This window comes from Thalia democratica, chromosome 5 (genome assembly GCF_965202585.1).
Source record: "Thalia democratica chromosome 5, ktThaDemo2.hap1.1, whole genome shotgun sequence".
Lineage (NCBI taxonomy): Eukaryota > Metazoa > Chordata > Thaliacea > Salpida > Salpidae > Thalia > Thalia democratica.
The window spans coordinates 20676111-20694724 of record NC_139169.1 but is presented as its reverse complement, the minus strand read 5'-3'; the positions used below and the strand labels follow the sequence as shown (position 1 = coordinate 20694724).

The 18614-nt window shown below is 26.4% G+C and overlaps 1 protein-coding gene across 1 annotated transcript; it reads right to left on the bottom strand.

Annotated features, from left to right (window-relative positions):
- Window positions 1-698: 698 nt before the first annotated feature.
- Window positions 699-8589, bottom strand: LOC145835789 (uromodulin-like). The gene is made up of 10 exons (XM_082943508.1): window positions 8478-8589; window positions 7931-7994; window positions 7484-7628; window positions 6413-6576; window positions 5760-5872; window positions 4539-4680; window positions 3935-4039; window positions 2405-2471; window positions 1921-2104; window positions 699-1313 (listed from the first exon to the last, which is right to left on the bottom strand). The coding sequence occupies exons 1-10, from the start codon at window positions 8521-8523 to the stop codon at window positions 1135-1137; spliced, it is 1209 nt and encodes a 402-aa protein (XP_082799634.1). The 5' UTR covers window positions 8524-8589; the 3' UTR covers window positions 699-1134.
- Between the last annotated feature and the right edge of the window lie 10025 nt (window positions 8590-18614).

Here is an 18614-nt window from a genome sequence, read left to right as displayed (position 1 = left end):
GCAGAATATCGAATGCTAGCTTTGATCAAGATCTATATTTTTCTAAAAACTATTTTCAGTTTACAACAAAAATGATCCTGAAATTTAAAGTTGTATTTAAATGTGCACTTTTAAGTAGTAGAGTATATACTATAAGTGTTAGTTTCAAAATATTTTATTCAAAAATGTTAATTAAGCTAAGTTTAAATGTTTAGTTAATACAAACAGTTTGATTAAGGAACAGAAACATCAAAGTTGGTTTATTATGGAAAAAACGTGTACACTTAAAAACTTAAGTTTAAAATATTAAACTTTAATTTTTATGTATTATTAACTATTTTCTTAAATTTTAAACTATTAGGTCTTAAGCTGTAAAAACAAACTCAAATTCGACATTTATGATAAAAGTATACGTTGTATCAACTATAAAAACTTGTTTAATAGGACTATAAGAATAAACAAGTATTTCCAATTTGATACATGTCACCATTTTGTACCGGTTGCTAAAATTTACCTCAAAACGTTTCTAATTGATCATTTTAGGTGTGAGGTGTAACGCCTAACTTTTAATATAAATTTTTTTATATCATTTTGTTAATATCTAAGTAAGTTGCAGTTTTATTGAAAAAAAAAATAATTTCCCTTGCTAAACAAACTTATAAAGTACTATTTGTTACGGAGATTTTTTGTAATTATTCGGTATAATTTTGCAAAAAGTATACTATTTTGAAAAATGTTTATTTTAGTAAGAACTGCTTAAACTTCGAAACTGGTTTTTCGGAACAATTATTTGACGACTTTCTCAAATGCAGTAAAATAGCTTAAAGGAAAATATGTGACTTCACTGTTGTAAACACGTTTAAAACAATAATATATTTTTACGATGCATTTTTAAGTATCTCTACGTAAAATCTTCTACACACAAAAAGCTATTAATTTGTTTTTTGCTAAGCTTGAGAAAAAATAATACCTACGTGTTTTTTCAGCACACGGTGTCGCTATTCTTGACACAAGTTTTAATAAAAGCATTATAAATCGAGTATATATTTTTAGTGTGTATAAAAATCATCTGACTTTAAGTTTGATAAAAACCACCAAAAGAATTATAAAAAATAGATAGGTATCGAAAAAAAAAAGTTATTAGTTTATATGTCTTTACAAGCAAATAGGAAGCTGGTTCTGATTGAATGAGTCTGTCGATGACGTAACACTACGAACTTCCTGTTTACCTTGAACATGTCTTCGTCGCCTGACAACGATGTAGCCAAGCAACAGAATGAGGCAGCATAGCAACATAGAGCCCATCGCAATGTATATGTACATGTTCAGATATTCTGTTTCATATAGTCAGTTTAGTTAAAACGAAGTAGGGTCCAACAAATAAAAACTATATTTTGTTTAATAAAAATACTTAAAACTTTAAATAGTCTCATTATTTGTCTAATTGCGTATATGAAAGTAGATTTTTATACTAATGTTGGTTAAATATATGCTTATATATGCTTATAGTAGTGTAATAGAGTTAGATTAACTAATAAAGCTTTCACATAGCCCCCTTGAAAATCTTTTAATAGTCTATTAAAAGTTGTCAAAACCAAAAAAAAAAAAGGAATACAACTGTTTCATATATACTTTTGCATATAATCATCAGCTATTTGAATTCGAAACTATTTAAATGTACTTTGAGTTCATTTCGAACTCAAACAGCTGAAGAGTATATGTAAAAGCATACATGAAACTATTGTAATATTTTTTGAGATTGAAAAATTGAAATAACAAGTATATATCTTTATATATATATATATATACACATATGAACAGTTTTAGAAGCTCTTTTTCGATTTTAGAAAATTTATGACACTTTCAAGCAATATAAAAGCTAGAAAACTCCAAAATCATATTTTATTCTTTACAAACAATTTGGTAACCATAAAAACAAACTTTTATCTTTCCTGACAACCAAATCGGTATCCACTGAAGCTTCTCCGTCAGCCGAATCGCTAATCCTACCAATGGCTATCGGACCGACAGAAGTGATACCTGATTCTCTCGAATCAAATATGAGAGTCTCTCGTTTCCTACGAGATTCGAGAGAGCTTAAGTCATTGACGCTGTTGCACAAGTCCTGTGTTATAGAAGTTTTTTAAACAACTTTTAATTCAAAATGACTTTAATTTTTAGGGTAGTCATTATAAAGTTGTTTTAATATGGTGTAATGAAATATTATTTAAACAATTAAAGTAGTTGAACTATTTTTTAGGATACTTTAAATAATATTATATGTAAGCTTATAAAGTTTAGAAAAAGTGATAACAAAAAAGTGGTTATTAATTGTGATAAAAACCGTTAGTTTTTAATTAATATTTAAGAGAATTTTGTTAACATCAAAAATAAAAGTTTTTTTTTTAATTTTTATCAAACTAACCCCCTCTCCAGTGCAAACTTCTGCAGACGAGTTGCAGACGCGAACTTCACAATGCAAGTAGATGAATCTGTTTTAAATGTTTTGTTGTGAAAAAAATTATTAATGTAAATAAATTTTAAACAGTTTTGTTGTGAATAAATATAATTGTATGTCTTAACTAAAAGAGATTGCTCAATCTGCTGGAATGTAAAGAGCTTATTTAAATAAAGATGTGCAAATTAAATACTTTATTTACAACCGGTTGTACAATTTACACAGGTTTTACATAAAATTTTTAGTTTGTACATCTTTGTTTAAGTTGTGAATAAATAAAAGATAATGTTAATGTGAACAAATTATAATGTTGTGTTGGTATAATTTTAAAACTTTTGTTGCAATGATATGCAATATAATTACACTTTCATTGACTGTTGCAAGCAAAGTCCTTTGAAGCTAAAAAATATTTACAGTTTTTTTATATATAAAGTTTAGCATGTATAATTTTAAATCATTCAGATAAAGTTACGAAAACTTTTAAATAAAAGTCATGTAAACATGATGTTTCAATCTCTAGTTAAATACGAATTCAATAAAGCGTACATCAATTTTTCAAATTGTTTAAATTAAAACATTTCTTTTAACTTGCACCGTGAGAAAATTTCATGATTATTATTGTTATTTTTTCAGCTTTAAGCGCTACAAACACATTACGTGTTTTTACATGTTGTTTAAACATGAACAAATTTACTTAAGTTTATAAAAAATAAGTATTTTTGGAATACATATTTATTTTTATAAAAAGTGTTTTAACCTTAAACACTCTATACCAGCGGTTTTTAAACTATTTTTCATTTTTACACCTTTTTGGAAGATTGTTACCAAACTTAACCCAACTTACAAAATAATTTTATTTCTAAGGAAAAAAGCTAGATTTGTTAAATTTTAAGCTTATTAAATAAAAAAAATATATAAATTAAAGAGTTTATTTAACTTTAAAAAAATTACAGTTAAACACTAACTAATAAAATACAGTTACATTTAATAAACATTAATTTACATAAAATTAAATAAAGTAAATTTACCCCCTAAAAGAAGGGAATTTACTCCCAGGGGTAAATTTACCCAAGTTTAAGAATTGCTGCTCTATACTTTAAAAATTATTTCATAAAACTTTTTCTTTAATTTATATCTTTATACATTTATGTCAACTTAAGATAAAATAATTTCACTTGAAGCTATGCTATTTTATATATAATAAAAGTCTAAATGTCATAACTGCTTACTATAGTTTATTGTAGCAGTTTTATTCAGCTAAAAAATAAAGTATATCTATAAGATACTAAAGTTTTTGGCATAACAAATTTAAAGATTTTAAAAACTAAATAAAATGTTGAAACAATATAATCGATGCTGTATTTGCAATCGTAGGATAGTTACTTTTATAAAAGCATATTATAAAAAATTAAAACTTTTTCAAAAAATTGCTTTTATATAACAATTACATTGTAAACAACTACCACTGAAACAATTTGTTCAAATATGTCAACTAACTCAGTCTGTTGCATTCTCCATCTGAACATATCAAACTTGAACCTTGCCTCGTTGCTTCTTCCATTTTTGATTATTTCCACTGTCGAATCATCTGGACTCACGCACCTGAAGTAAAATTTGTTTAGTTGTACTGCTGTTTGAATTCGTAAAAAAAGCTGAACATTTTTTATTAAGCACATACAAAACAAAAGTTAAACTTTAAATTGATAAGTTATTGTTTCCTTAAAAGTTAAATATACTTGGTTTCAATAAAAAAGTACAGCATTAAAACGTAGTCTATCTGTTGTTTTAACTTTATTTAAGTATCTATCTTTAGTTTAATTTACCTAAGTTTAATCCGTGTTTTGGTAGATAAATTAGCTTATAAAACTCTGTATCAAACTTTGTATGTATCATCCAGACATATTTTTCATCTTTAATAAATAACAACATTATAAAGCTTAAAAAGGTCAAGCAAGTAAAAATTTAAAAAACTTCTAAAAGTTTAACTGTATACACTTTTTAACTCTATCCTTCTAATAGATTGTTTCAAACTATTTTTATTTTTTTGCTTGAATCTATTTCCAACAATACTTTTAAAAATTCAAATAAACAACAAGTTAACCTTCCTTGCACGAGGTAGTGTAACAGACTGTCCATCTTCTTGAAAGAAGGTTGGTCTGACGCGTAACATTGTTCTAAAGTTGTCTTGATTGCAGGGTCACCAAAAATGTCGTCAGTCTTAACTGACACGTACAAAGGAAAACCTGTATTATGTTTTGTATTTATAAAGCTATTTATTTAAGAAAACTATACAAAAACGAAAATTTTTACATGTTCTTCGAATATAAAATTAAAAGGATTTGCTTAATGGTAAGGTATGTAATTTATTTTTATCATTTTTAAATGAGAAAAGTAAGCCAACAAAGTATTTTTTATTTTATTAGTAAGACAATGATGTAAAGTAATAAAAAAATTATAAAGTTATAAATATTGGAATTTTTCTTACCTTTTTTTTTAAAGATTTGCATTGTTATAAAATGCTAAAGATAAAAACTTTTTTGTTTACTCTTACACACAAAATGAATTTAAAAAAAGTTAACAAGTTTAGTATATAGTATCTTAACGAATACTTTATACATCTAAAGTAACTTAGATTTAATAGTTAGATAAAGAATCAAAACATGTGTAGTAAACAAAAATTAAACACGAAGCACAGTTTAAATTTAAATATTTTAAATCCCTAAAACTGTTTATAGATTCCTTAATCTAAAAAACATTTTATCATTTGATCATACACAGCTTAGAATTTGCTTTAGAAGACACAATAAAATAAGCTTGTATAGTTTTTTTAATGCAATAAAAGCTTAACCGAGATTTAAATTAAAGTTAAAGTATGATTATACTATTATAAAATTAGAAACATTTTAAACATACTGTTTTTAAAACCAGAAAGTATGACTGCATTCTAACAAGATCATACTGCAACAGTTTTATGCTTTGTATACAATATCATGTCAAAACTAAAAAGTTGAATTACATTTAGTAATAACTTGCTTTAGTTGACACAATAAAAAACACTTATATATGTTTAACTGCAATAAAATCTTAACTGTGAGTTTAGTTTAAGGTAAAGTATTTTTTATTGTGTATACATTTTAAACACTTTTATTAAAACAAGAGAGTATAACTGCATTCTAACAAGATCATAACGCAATAGCTTTTATTTTTTGTAAACATGTCAAGCGTCACAATTTTAAAGTTGAACAACGACCGGTTTATACAGTTATTACAAAACAATAAAACATCAAAGCAAACTAATACTTCAACAACTGTGACGTCACACCTACTAAAACCATGGGTCTCGCGCCCAGCCTGCTCTTCGGGTTGTAGTCCTCCCTCTGGTACAAGTTCATCTCCACGCTGATGTTGCCCTGCCCCGTTTCGAAGTAAATCGTTCTGTTTTGTACAAATTTTATAAGTTAAAATACACTCGCTGAATGAATGTAATAAACAGTATAAGTTCTTAAACGTTCGTTCAAATTACGTTTTTTTGAACTAAACCAAATATTTTCTAACGCATTTAGATACATAGTAATAAGTGTTAAAATAACTTTTGACAATGTATTTTTTAATTGATCTCTATTACTGTAAACTACGGCATATTGATATCAATTTTATTGATATATATTTTGTTGTACCTGATAACTGAGGCGTTTACAATGAAAACCAGTTATATCATAAAAGCTATGTAAACTAAAATGTGAAATAACACAACTAACTTGAATAAATAACTACTTATGAGCCAAGTATTTTAACATATTAATGTTGATTAAATTGTTTCTCTCTCATAACTTATTTTAATATTATACAATATTTCAAATTCACCAATAGTAATGATAATAATTTGAAAAAAAAGTTATGCTTCAATATTAAGCTAAAAGTATTATAGTAGTTTAAGTTTCTTAGCAAAAACGTTGTTAAGTATCAAATACCCACTTTACGTATGGTTTCAGCCCAAAGTCGGAACTGACGACGTATCTGTCGTCATAGGAACACCTTATTGGAATCCTTTGAAGTTTCGAGCTGTCTATGACGTCATTGGTAGCATCTGCGGGGCCGAACACAATTTCGTTCGTGTAAACGTAATTGCCCGTGTCGTGCTGAAAAATAAAGCCATATAAAATAATGAGCTAAAATTAGAAAAACTGTAAAATATAATAAAATTGCAACTGCTCGGAACTTTACAGTCATAAACTATCGTGTAAGATTTTGTAAGTTTTGTAGCTGTAACATTGGTCTTTAAAATTAAAAATTAAAAAAACTTGAACTGTATGAAAAGTTTCGTTTTAATCATAATCTCCTTTGTTTATTTGGTTGAACATGAAAGCTAACTACTTTTTTTTGAAAGATAATTTGAATAGCTTAGTTACAATTGATTTTTGATAAAAGAGTTCTTTTCAAAAATTTTATACGTCAAGATGTATAAACAACTTGAAAATGTTTACAAATTTTTAGTATTTAAAAAACCTACGCAGTATCTTTAACTTAAGGAAAAAACCTTAACTACAGGCAACATTTTACAATTTTTGTTTAAGCGTGTAAGTATATGGTTATAAATGTTTACAAGTACTAATCACTGTAAAAGTAAGTAATTAATACTTTATTGCATATGAATTGTTTTAACCATATAAAAAGTACAATTGTGTAAAAAAACTTGAATTTTCACTAAAATTTTTATGTGTATGCAGATACAAACCAGAAAAAAGTTAAAAAAATACTAAACTATCAAAAATCATATAAAAATACTTCTAAGTTTACTTCAACAAAAAAGTTAAACTAAAACTTTATATAAACTCAAGTTTTATTTTTAACTTTCAAATAAATTTTAAATACAGTTTTTAAAATTTATTAAATATTATCGATACATCAAAACGTAAAGATTGCAACATATTTTTTTAAAAATTTTAAAGATAAAAAAATTAAGTAATACTCTAAAAGTTGTTTTTTAAATACTAATTTAATTAAATATTTTTATGCTAAAGTAAAAAAATAAAAAATCAAACAAACGTCTAATTTAGTTCCACAAGTATCAAAAGGGGCCGGTATCGTCATTTGGTACCCATCAGATATTCTCACTCCTGAACATCCCGGGTTGCCATGGAAATACAGTTGACTTGGATACCTGACATCCATATCATGCTCCATCAAAAATCTACAAAAACATATTATAGAATAACTTTTGAATTTTTCTGTTAGTTTGTTATTTATCAAGTTTAAACTTCGTGATAGATTAATTACTTTCATGCAGTAAACGTTGTCAGAAAAATAATGAAAACAAAAACAAAACAAACAAAAGTGATCTATTTGTTTAGGTAAAAACAAAAAAGTAAAATAAATTAAAAACTTATTTAAGCTGCAGTCTACTTGTAACCAAAACAAACAGTACAACTATGAAAGTTATATTTAAATTCTTAATTTTTTGCAGGTTTATTTTGGAAACGTGTTTAAACTCACTTATCACCGATTTCAATCGAAATTCTGTCCGGGTGACATTCCAGCTTTAATGTGAAGGCTGAACCTTGAAAGTTAATAATAATAGGCAATTAAAACTTTTGTTTAATGTTTTTCTGTTGTGCTATTGTATATTTTAGTTTTTTGTAAAAGCTGTTAACAGTTTATTTTTAATTTAAAAGTAAAAAATAAAAAAATGTTTACGTTAAAGAAAAACAAGGTTTAATTTTTAGTTTAGACCAAGTTAAGTAACTTAAAAAGTATTACAATAACTTTGCTAAAATTGTTGAAAATATTGTGCACAATGTTTTCTTTTGTACGTTTAAGCTTTATCATGTGCTTATTTCAAAGTTGAAAAACCAGATTGAAAATTTAATTAAAGCTAAATAAAGGTGTGTTTTCTATCATGTTGCGTTATTTGTTGTGAAAAATAAAAGTACTGTCAATATTTATTAATAGTATAAGCATTAAAATGTTTTTATAATAATTTGCTTCAAAAAAAAATTAAAAAAGAACCTAAAATTATTTAAAAAATAATATGATAACTAACCAATAAATACCAGAAGTAAACTGGCGATATAACATATTTTTTCCATCTTTTTAGCTTTTGTATATCAGTTTACATTATATTTTGGTTTTAAAACATCTGTACATAGTTTATATAAACAACTTCATGGTATTAAGTAATTCAAACAAACCAAACTACATTAAATAATTTTGTAACCTCGAATAATATTACAATGAAATAATTTTTTGTTATTCATCCAGTTATAGTTTAGCATGAAGTTTTTCATTTATTTAAAGTTAACATAAACATAATACTTAATATTGCTTTTTTAGGCTAAAAAATTATAAGTAGTTAATTACTTGACAAAAAAAACTTAAATACGTCTGTTCAAACCTTGACTAAAAACTAAACAAAAACAACGAGCTACCTTAAAGCCGTGTGAAGTATTTTAAACAGTGTAAGCTCGTTGAAACACTGGAGCTCGTTGTTGAAACCACAAGGCTCGTATTACACCGCTTCGGGCGATGCGACTGAAGATATAGCGTCTTATGTTGGAAAATTCTATAATTGATCGCTTGAAATGTGATATTGCTTGATTTTTTTCCATTCGCGATTGTTTTCTGTTTGTAGTGTCTACGGTGTGTTTGCATTTTAATAAAAAAAAAAGTTTTGTTGAAATAATAAATACTTATATCCGTTTGCTTATACCTTTTAAAACTAATTAGTACAAAAACATTTTTGGATTTTAGTTTTTAAACAAAATTAGTGTTAAAAACATATTTTCATTAATAAACGCAAACAAGATATACTGGAAAAGTCTATACCATACAGTTATACATTACCAACTATAGTGTAAAGGTGATATTAATTTTGATAAGAAAATAGCATGTTTTGATTACAGCTTTTGAAATATCTGTTTCCAAAATATTGTAAATCATAAAAATTTTGAGTATACTATACAAATATTTTATAAAAGATAAAGAAATTTTAGAAATGATAAAAAATAGTAATCTTTAAAAAAAAAATATAATAAAGAAAAAAATTGTTTAGACTGAAAAAGAAGGGAATAACAACCATTTAAAAACCCGAAGCAGACGAAGAAACGAGAAATAATACGAAAAAAAAAACTTTCATTTATTTTTTTAAATTATTTTGTTGCATCACTGTGTTTGTAATTGTTTTTATTTTTTTAGATTTTTGATTGTGAAATATAATTAATCGTTTTTAAGCAAAACACACAAAACAATTTTCGGCTAACAGCGTATTTACTAAAGAAACTTTTTTATCGAACAAATACTTGTTCGAAACACAAGCAAGTTACATTAATTTCAAATTAAAAAAACTGACTTGTAAACTAAAGTAAGCAAACTAATATTTGTGTGAAACCTTAGTAGAAAATATTTGTATTATAAATTTAAAATTACGCTCAACAAAAATAGAAAAAAGTCTGTTTTTGAACTTGACCATTAATGAGCCTAAAAACCAACAACTCTAAGTATTTTGACAAAACATACTGTATCATAAGTTTTGCTGAGAAAATATCAGAAGTCCATTCCTATACAGCAACGCTAAACAATCGAAAATTTAAAAAATGATTATTAATTACTTAATTGAAAATGATAGGTTTATTGATACTAAGCGTTTTAAAGTTTTATAAGTTTGTATTATATCTTAACAATGTTTAATCATAAAAGATCTAGCGGTTTTCTCACTAAATTTGATTTTTCCTATTTAATTTAATGAAAATATAATAAATTTTAAAGCATTTGTATTAAATAGTTATAAAGCTTAAAGTTGTTAAACATAGTTATGAATGTAAAGTAAAAATGAACAAAAATTATACATCATATAAAAACTCTAATATTCGAGTACAGTAATCTGCCGCGTGATTTCGCCTGTCATACAACTTTACAGCAAAAATTATCTCGTAAATTATTACTAGTTACTAATAGTAACTTACTGCTATAAATAAAACATGTTTTTACTATTATAAAAAAGACGAGTCATTTTTATTGTAAATTTTCATTATTAATCTAGTGGTCCTGATGGCGGCTTTAAAAACTTTTTGAGATGAACGTAGCAATATCGAGAACCAATACATAAATGAAAATACGTTAAAATTTAGATATGGCTATCAAACATCCGTTTTAAGCTTAAGACAGTACATACCTACAAACGTCATTTTACTATAGTTGCCATGACTTGAGTTTTTGTATCTATAGCAGTTGTTGTTTGTGAATACTACAGCTTGACGAATTTAGGAATTTTGAGGAATTTAGAGTTTTAAACTTTAGAATTGCTAGGTTCCAAGAAGCTTTACTTTTAAGCAGTCTGGTTTAATTAGTTACGTTCAGAACGTTTTTGCACATTTGAACCTGATTCAAAGTTAGGTTCATAGGAAGTTAACTTCTCGTTTATTTATTATGTATTTTTTTATGTGGGCAAAGTGTAAAAGGTCTAGCGCAAAGTTTTCAAAATAGAGTAAGTACTAAGTATTTGTATTTCAAAACTCAAGTATGTATACTTTATTTTCTTTATATATGCTTGGTCACTTTGATCCAATATATTAAAACGTGTTTTCTTATCATACAAAAAAATGTATATTCTAACTGAATTATGTTAATTTGCAGAAAAAAATCTTATATTGGTATTTAAGAGAGAAGTAAAAAGAACTTGAATCGTCTTTTTTACTAAATAAAGCTGAAGCTTTTAATAAAGTTTTTTGGTTGTTCAGTTAATGTTACTGTTGTCAATAAAAAATGGTTTCAGATATGCATAAAATAAAAACGTATAAAACAAACTTGTTATTTTGAGTATAATATGAACAATACTTCATATTTTTTATATACTGCAAGGTAATTATTTTCAGGTTTGAATAAATAAGTTTTTAAATGTACATATTCGAAAAATTCCTTTAACCTTGGATCAGACATGTTAAAAAGCTCTGCTTTGTTTACTCGAGCGTGAAAATACTCACTTAAAACAAACTTAAGTTTATACGCTTCATCACTGAACTACCATAGAAACTGTTAGCATTTTAACAAGTCTGCCTTGGATATTAACTTTTTTCTACTATTTCGGCGTTATGCTAGATAAATATATCTTAATTCAAAATCTTGGCTTTTGAAAACTTTACTGAAAATTAACTACTAGCATTACTTTAAAGCCATTAAATTCGTTCATACAAAACAATACACAAAAATATGCACTACAACACAAAAACGTTCTATCAGTCAAGTTTTTTAAAAACACATTATTATAACCAATAAGATACATTACCTAAAACTTTACTTAAACTTTACAAATGAGCAAATAATAATATTAGCTCACTAAATGAACCATGTGATATTCTACTTCAGCGGTTGGTAAAACTCGGCCCGCGTCGTTTTCAGCAACAAATACTTTATAATACCGTATATATAAAGTATAAAGTTCAAAATAAGGGTATTCTGTCAGTACTTACTCAAAACGAGCTATGAGTCTCACAACTAAGCTTAAAAGTAATTAGCTAGCTCAAAACTATCTAAAACATACCCGTTAAACAAAAAAGTTTCAAAACACTGTACGTCACAATGCATAAACATTAGTTTTCTGAAGTTAGTTTGAATAAAAAAAGCTGTTAGCAGTAGTACTATAACACAAATAAAACTATTTTAATTTTTAGTATAAAAAAAAGAAAGAAAACAGTAAAACCGATTTAGATAAGAAAACTTTCTTCGATCAAAAACTCAAAAAACCTATCAATAAATACTGGCAAGTCGAATGTCTGTAGGGCATGGTACATTAAAAAATATTAATCTAGATGTTCTATTAGAACTTTACAAAAACTGTCAATGTCGCCCTGACACATATTCATTAAGAATATTGCCTATGAAACTTCCTAACAACTTTAGAAATAAGGGAAAAATAAAACTAGCTCTCTATCTCAAGAATTGGCATAATGCGACCCAAGAAGTTATTCTTTTCGGCAGCACATACTTTTGAAAAATATAAAACAAAGTTAGAAATTTTAAGTGTTTGTATTCACACTCAATATTTACTCTTAACATGTTACAGGTCATAAAAATAAGCTAAAAGTATTTAGTTAGCCCAATATAACATATCAAAAAAAAAAGCACTATATTAAGGTGCAAAAACATTATATTTTTAAAAACAAAAAATAATCGGCAGTAGTACAATGAAACAAATATTTTTTTCAAAGTTATAAAATTTACCAAAAGAAATCAACAAAACCGATTTTTATAAGAATCTTTTTTAGAAGAAAAGTCTGTTTAAAAAAAAATAAAGAAGCTTACTAATAAATAAATAAAAAGTTGTAAATCGATTCTGTGTGGTACGTTTAAAATATTAATCGAGATGTTCCATTGGAAGTTTGCAAAACTCGCCAATGCCGCCCACTTGCTTCCTGCACGAAACCTCGTTGTTTCTTCCACGCTTACGAGCAGTTTCGGGCAGTTGCCGGGCGCTGCTCCCACCATTCCGTTTATTGGCGGCACCTGCATTTTATTTGTTAGTTCGCAACTGTTTACTAAGCTTTACAACAAACTAATTTTATAAGCTACACGTCAGTTTTGGATTATCACTTGCAAATTCGTTAATTGATTTGTTTCTACATACTTTGTATATTACATAAAAAAGCTGTGACGTAGTATTTTAGCTTACTTTTTATGAAGTTTCTATTACAATGCAGGGGCGTATCTACTAGACTTTTTTCAAAGGGGTCGTACGATTTGTTTTATTATTTTCTGTATAAGATTTAATAATATACTTTAGAAAAAGACTAAACTGCCTAGTGGTAGAGCTAGATTATTTTTGAAGATAATTTTAAAACTCTTATTATAAAACTTTATGGGCCTTTAGGTTCAACCATTGAGTTAAACCACCAACTTTAAAAAATACTTTTAACTTTTATTTAGTAACTTTTTTAAACACCATAAACAAAAACTTCACAATACTTTATGTAACTTTTTGTTTTTGTGAACTTTTTATTTATGATTAAAAATATTTTTCTAATTTAGTATTAAATCATACTAAAACATATTTAATAAAATACACTAACTTTTTTATTTGGTTTTATGAAAACTTTAACACTAGGAGTTGCTCTTCTTCTCATCTTTATTCGATTTTTTTTTCCAATGAAAGGTTTGAAAAAGAAATATTTTTTTATCTCTTTAACCGTTATAGACATAACTAACTAATTTTACTGAATAAAAAGTAGTGATGTACCGGACCCGGACTTTTTTTTCAAACTAGAATCCGGCCGGAAACGGATCCGGACTTTTTTTTTCAAATTAGAATCCGGCCAGAACCGGATCCGGACTTTTTTTTCAAATTAGAGTCCGGCCGGAACCGGATCCGGACTTTTTTTTTAATTAGAATCCGGTCGAATCCGGATATCAGACAAAAATGGCAATATCCGGCCGGACCCGGATAGTGAGTCCGGTACATCACTAGAATAAACTAGCCTGAGTCAGAATGAGGTTTTTAAAAACTGAAAAAAAAGAACTTTAATCTAATAATAAGTAGAACAGCTAGCCACAAGGTTTACAAATTTAGGTGTTATTTACAATTAAAAATCTCAAATCAAGCTCTTGAACAAAATACACTAGAAAATAACAAAATATTGAAAACTGGATCAGCTCAAACTCATTCAAAATCTAAAAGAAAACTAGCCTGAGTTTTTACAAAAAACTAAACTAGCTTGAGGCAGGCAGTCCAAGATTTTCTAAAATTCCCAAAAATTTTCAAACTAGCAAAGTTGCCTTTGTTTAAGTCATTAAAACTAGCTAGAGTGAGTATAAACAAGCCTGAGTCAGAATGAGGTTTTTAAAAACTGAAAAAATTACTTTAATCTAATAATCAGTAGAACAGCTAGCAAAGGTTGACAATTTGGTAGTAAAGTTGTGGATTGATTGTGGTACACTTAACTTATTAGTACTACCCATCATGATTAAATCCTACCTTATTTAACTAATATCTAATAAATACTAAATTCTAACTGAGACTACTTTCTATAATCAGACACGATAGTTTTAAGTGATGAATCTTTTATATAAAACACAACAAGAAATACTAGCATATACAAAATTATTAATTACTTTGGTAACACTTTAAAAACTGGAAGCTATTTAAATCTATATCAAAAGACTTAAAACAAAAAACTAAAAGTTAAATAAAACTTTTAGTAAACAAGAAACTGTAAAATTTTTAATAATCTATTAAACTATAAACCTGGCTTAAATATTTAAACAATTAAACACCTGTTGAAATATTCACTTTTAAAACAAAACACTAATTACAATAAGCATTCACAAAAACGTTCAAGATATTTTGTTGCTTCAAGCTACACACCAAACTAACTAACTGCTTACATATAAACTGCCTGTCATGTTCTGATGTTTTGTTGCATCAGTATTTAGTTTAAAACATTTCGTCATATGATTCTCATTGGCTCGTACATTCAACCGTGTTAACTCTAAATATTCACTGAGCTCAACTTTAAACAATAAATAATGCAAGTATTCATTTCAAAGTTTTCAATTTTACAACATATGTAAAGAGTTGCATTTCATGAAATGTTTATTTCATAGTTTAAATGTAAACAAATGGAATTTAGTCACGTGTACAAAATGAGCCAATCACGGTAGGTGTTTAATTTTAACTGACGAAAATGACTCTTACTAATTTACACAGGGTTTGTTTTTGAAAAAATACTTTTCAGTATGCTCTTTTTTACAAATTAGAATCCGGCCGGAACCGGACTCGGACTTTTTTTTCAAATTAGAATCCGGCCGGAACCAGATCCGGACTTTTTTTTCAATTTAGAATCCGGCCGGATCCGGATATCAGACAAAAATGGCAATATCCGGCCGGACCCGGACCCGGATAGTGAGTCCGGTACATCACTAATTGAAACCTTTATATTTTATGAAAAAAAAATATTTTATAAAAAAATAATAAGCATGTGTTAGTGTAATTCATTTCAATTTAACAATATTAAATTAGTTTTATTTATTTATGTTTTTTTTTTTTTTTAGCTTTTTTTTTAAACTTAAATTAAATTATTTTGTATGAAAACTAATATAAATTCAAAATATTTTAATAAAAATTAAACTAAAACTTTTTTTAAAATAAAAATAACCTTTATTTAAGAATAAATTTGTATTGATGTAAACTTTAATTAAATTAAAATTATACTAAACTTCAACATGAAACAAAAAGAATAATAATATTTACATTGGTAGGTGTTAAAATTGCACGAGCGTAGAAAATTGCACGAGGGGACAAAATTGCACGAAGATACTTTTGCACAATCTAACGAGCATGCAAAGTAGTGAGACAGTTATATAAATTTAGAAAGGAGAAAATCCGTCTGATGAAATTTTTGTTGTTCATTGCGCAGAAAGTTCGGTTATGGCTGTGTACTTCCATAAATTATACTTAATATTTTTTTTTGTTTTTTTACAAAAGTTTTCAATAAGATATTTTAATTTTCTTTTAATTGTAAATGTTTAGTAAATACGAAATACAAATTCTTAAAATAGAAAAAAGAACTCTTTTTACTACAGAATTTAGGTTTAGGTACTATAGAGTGAAAAATACTGAAACTTTTAGATTTATTGATTGAAATCTGGCAAGGTCTGCCAATTTTCTGTGATTTGTTTTTATATCTACAAAATCTAAGGATTTTTAAAATATAAACATAATTTATATATCATTATTTTCTGTTTGTCTAAAGACTCTAAACTTTTTCTTAGTTGCATCACTATTTGCACGCGTTTTACTCTAACTAGCTCTTAAGTTTCTCCTGCTTGTTTTTTCTTTATCTAACCAAGACTTGCAAAAAAAGCACTGTCTGAAGCTATTATCTTCTTACTTTTTTAGAAGAAAAAGAAATACATGATTTAATTAAAATGAAACAAACAAAATGTTACAACAGCTAGAATTAGTTTATTTCTATTTTTAACAAAAATAATATTAATGTAAACAAAATTTGTTTTGGTAATTACACTTTAATAAAGGTAAGAATCTAATTTTATAATCTAGTTTTCACTTTTATTTATATAATCTTTTTTTTATTGATTTTTATAATTATTTAGTTTATTCATTTTCACTTTTTTAATTGTTATTATTTCTTTTGAATTTATTTAATTACTTATTTCATTTATTTTATTTTTTTTAATTAATTTTGTATACTTTTATATTGGACTTATATGTATTTATTATTTAATTTATTAATTTTTATATATCGTATTTGTTCTTTTAAATTTATTTGTTATTTAGTTATTTGATTTTTTAAATTCTGACTTTTTTATTATTTATTTTAATAAATTTAACATTTATTTTATTATTTTCTATTTAATTTTTTATATATATATATTTTTTACTTAGTTATCTTTTTATTTTATTTATTCTTTGATTTGTTGTTTTTACTTAATATTTTTCGTTTTTAATTTTTCTATTATTTGTTATTTTTTATATAAATTTTTTTACTTAATTTTTTTTAAATTTAATTTTTATTTAGTTATTAAATTTTTTAATTCTGACTTTTTTATTTAAAAAAAGTTTTATAATTTTTTTTCGTGCAAAATTGTCTTCACGCAAAAGAGTCTTCTCGTGCAAAAATGTCTACGTGCAATTTTGACCCGTCCCTGGGAAGGAAACAAAACCCGTGCAAAATTGACCCTCCGTGCAAAATTGTCACTCGTGCAAAAATGACCCTTCGTGCAAAATTGTCTGCGTGCATTATTGTCTGCTCGTGCAAAAATATACTCTCGTGCAAAAGTGAACTTTCGTGCAATTTTGTCTACGTGCAATTTTATCTTTGAGCAATTTTGTGCTCTCGTGCAAATTAGTCTTCGTGCAAAAGTATCTTCGTGTAATTTTGTGTTTTCGTGCAATTTTGTCCCCTCGTGCAATTTTGTACGCTCGCGCAATTTAGACACCTACTCCTCCAAGGACATTAACGTTAGGCTCTCATTGGTTTATTTCATGATCATGCAATGCTGATGTGAGCATCTCTTGATACTTTTGATGAACACAAGTTCAAACTTCCAAATGTTACTCTCTCATTGGCTTACAATGATTATGCAACATTATAGTAATGAAATAATCCAAGTTTAATTCATGAAAAATGCACTATTTTATTGCTTTTTTATTCTCACTCTAAACCAAAAAATAAAACTAAACATCAAGTAAAATCTGAAATACCTTTGCACTTCATAAACTAACTAATTCTTTTTTTAATTTAACAATTGTTTAAAATTAAAATAAATTTAAGATATTTGTCTAACAACTATATAATGCTTATTTTAACATCAAGAGAATATAAGTAAAAAAATACTCAAAATTCGTGTCTTAAAGCCTTACTAAATTAAGTTAATCTTTCTGTTCAAAAATTAACAAATTTCAGAGTATTTCCATTTAATGTATTCAAAATTGTTTTTATTTAAAATAAAAAATGTGGATTCATCTTGTTTACTTATATTAAGATAAATAATATAAATTAATGAATTGTGGTACGTTATTATAATGTTTTACATAAAACTTCAAATAAAAACTTTACATTATTATTTCATTAAAATACTACCACACATTATTTATTTAAAACAACTTCCGTTTAAAAGCTAATATTATTTAAGTTGACTAAAAAAAATATTTAAAACGTGCAAAAGTTAAGCTCCGTTCAAAATTGACTGATTGTTAAACATTTTTGCAGTTTATAGTATATACGTGAAAATGAACGCCATGCGAAAGTGACGCTTTGCAAAAATATCGCCATGCAAATGTAACGTCGTGAAAAAGTTTTGTCGTGTAAAAATGTCGCCGTGCAAAAGTGTCTCCTCGTGCAAAAGTGACGCTGTGCAAAAGTGTCCCCTCGTGCAAAAGTGTCCCTCCGTGCAAAAGAGTCGCCGTGCAAAAGTGTCCCCTCGTGCAAAAGTGACCCTGCGTGCAAAAGTGACGCCGTGTAAAAGTGTCCCCTCGTGCAAAAGTGACCCATTCCCCTAGTATATACCTAAAACTATACATAAACTATGGTTTTTAATGGCTAGTACACTTAGAGGTCAGTCTGATTTGGATGTTAGCTAAGTAAGCAGAAAAAAAAAATATTTTTGCGTTTTTTTTTAAATTATTTAAACATTATTTTCGGTTAATTGTTAATATGTTTGGTTAAAATAC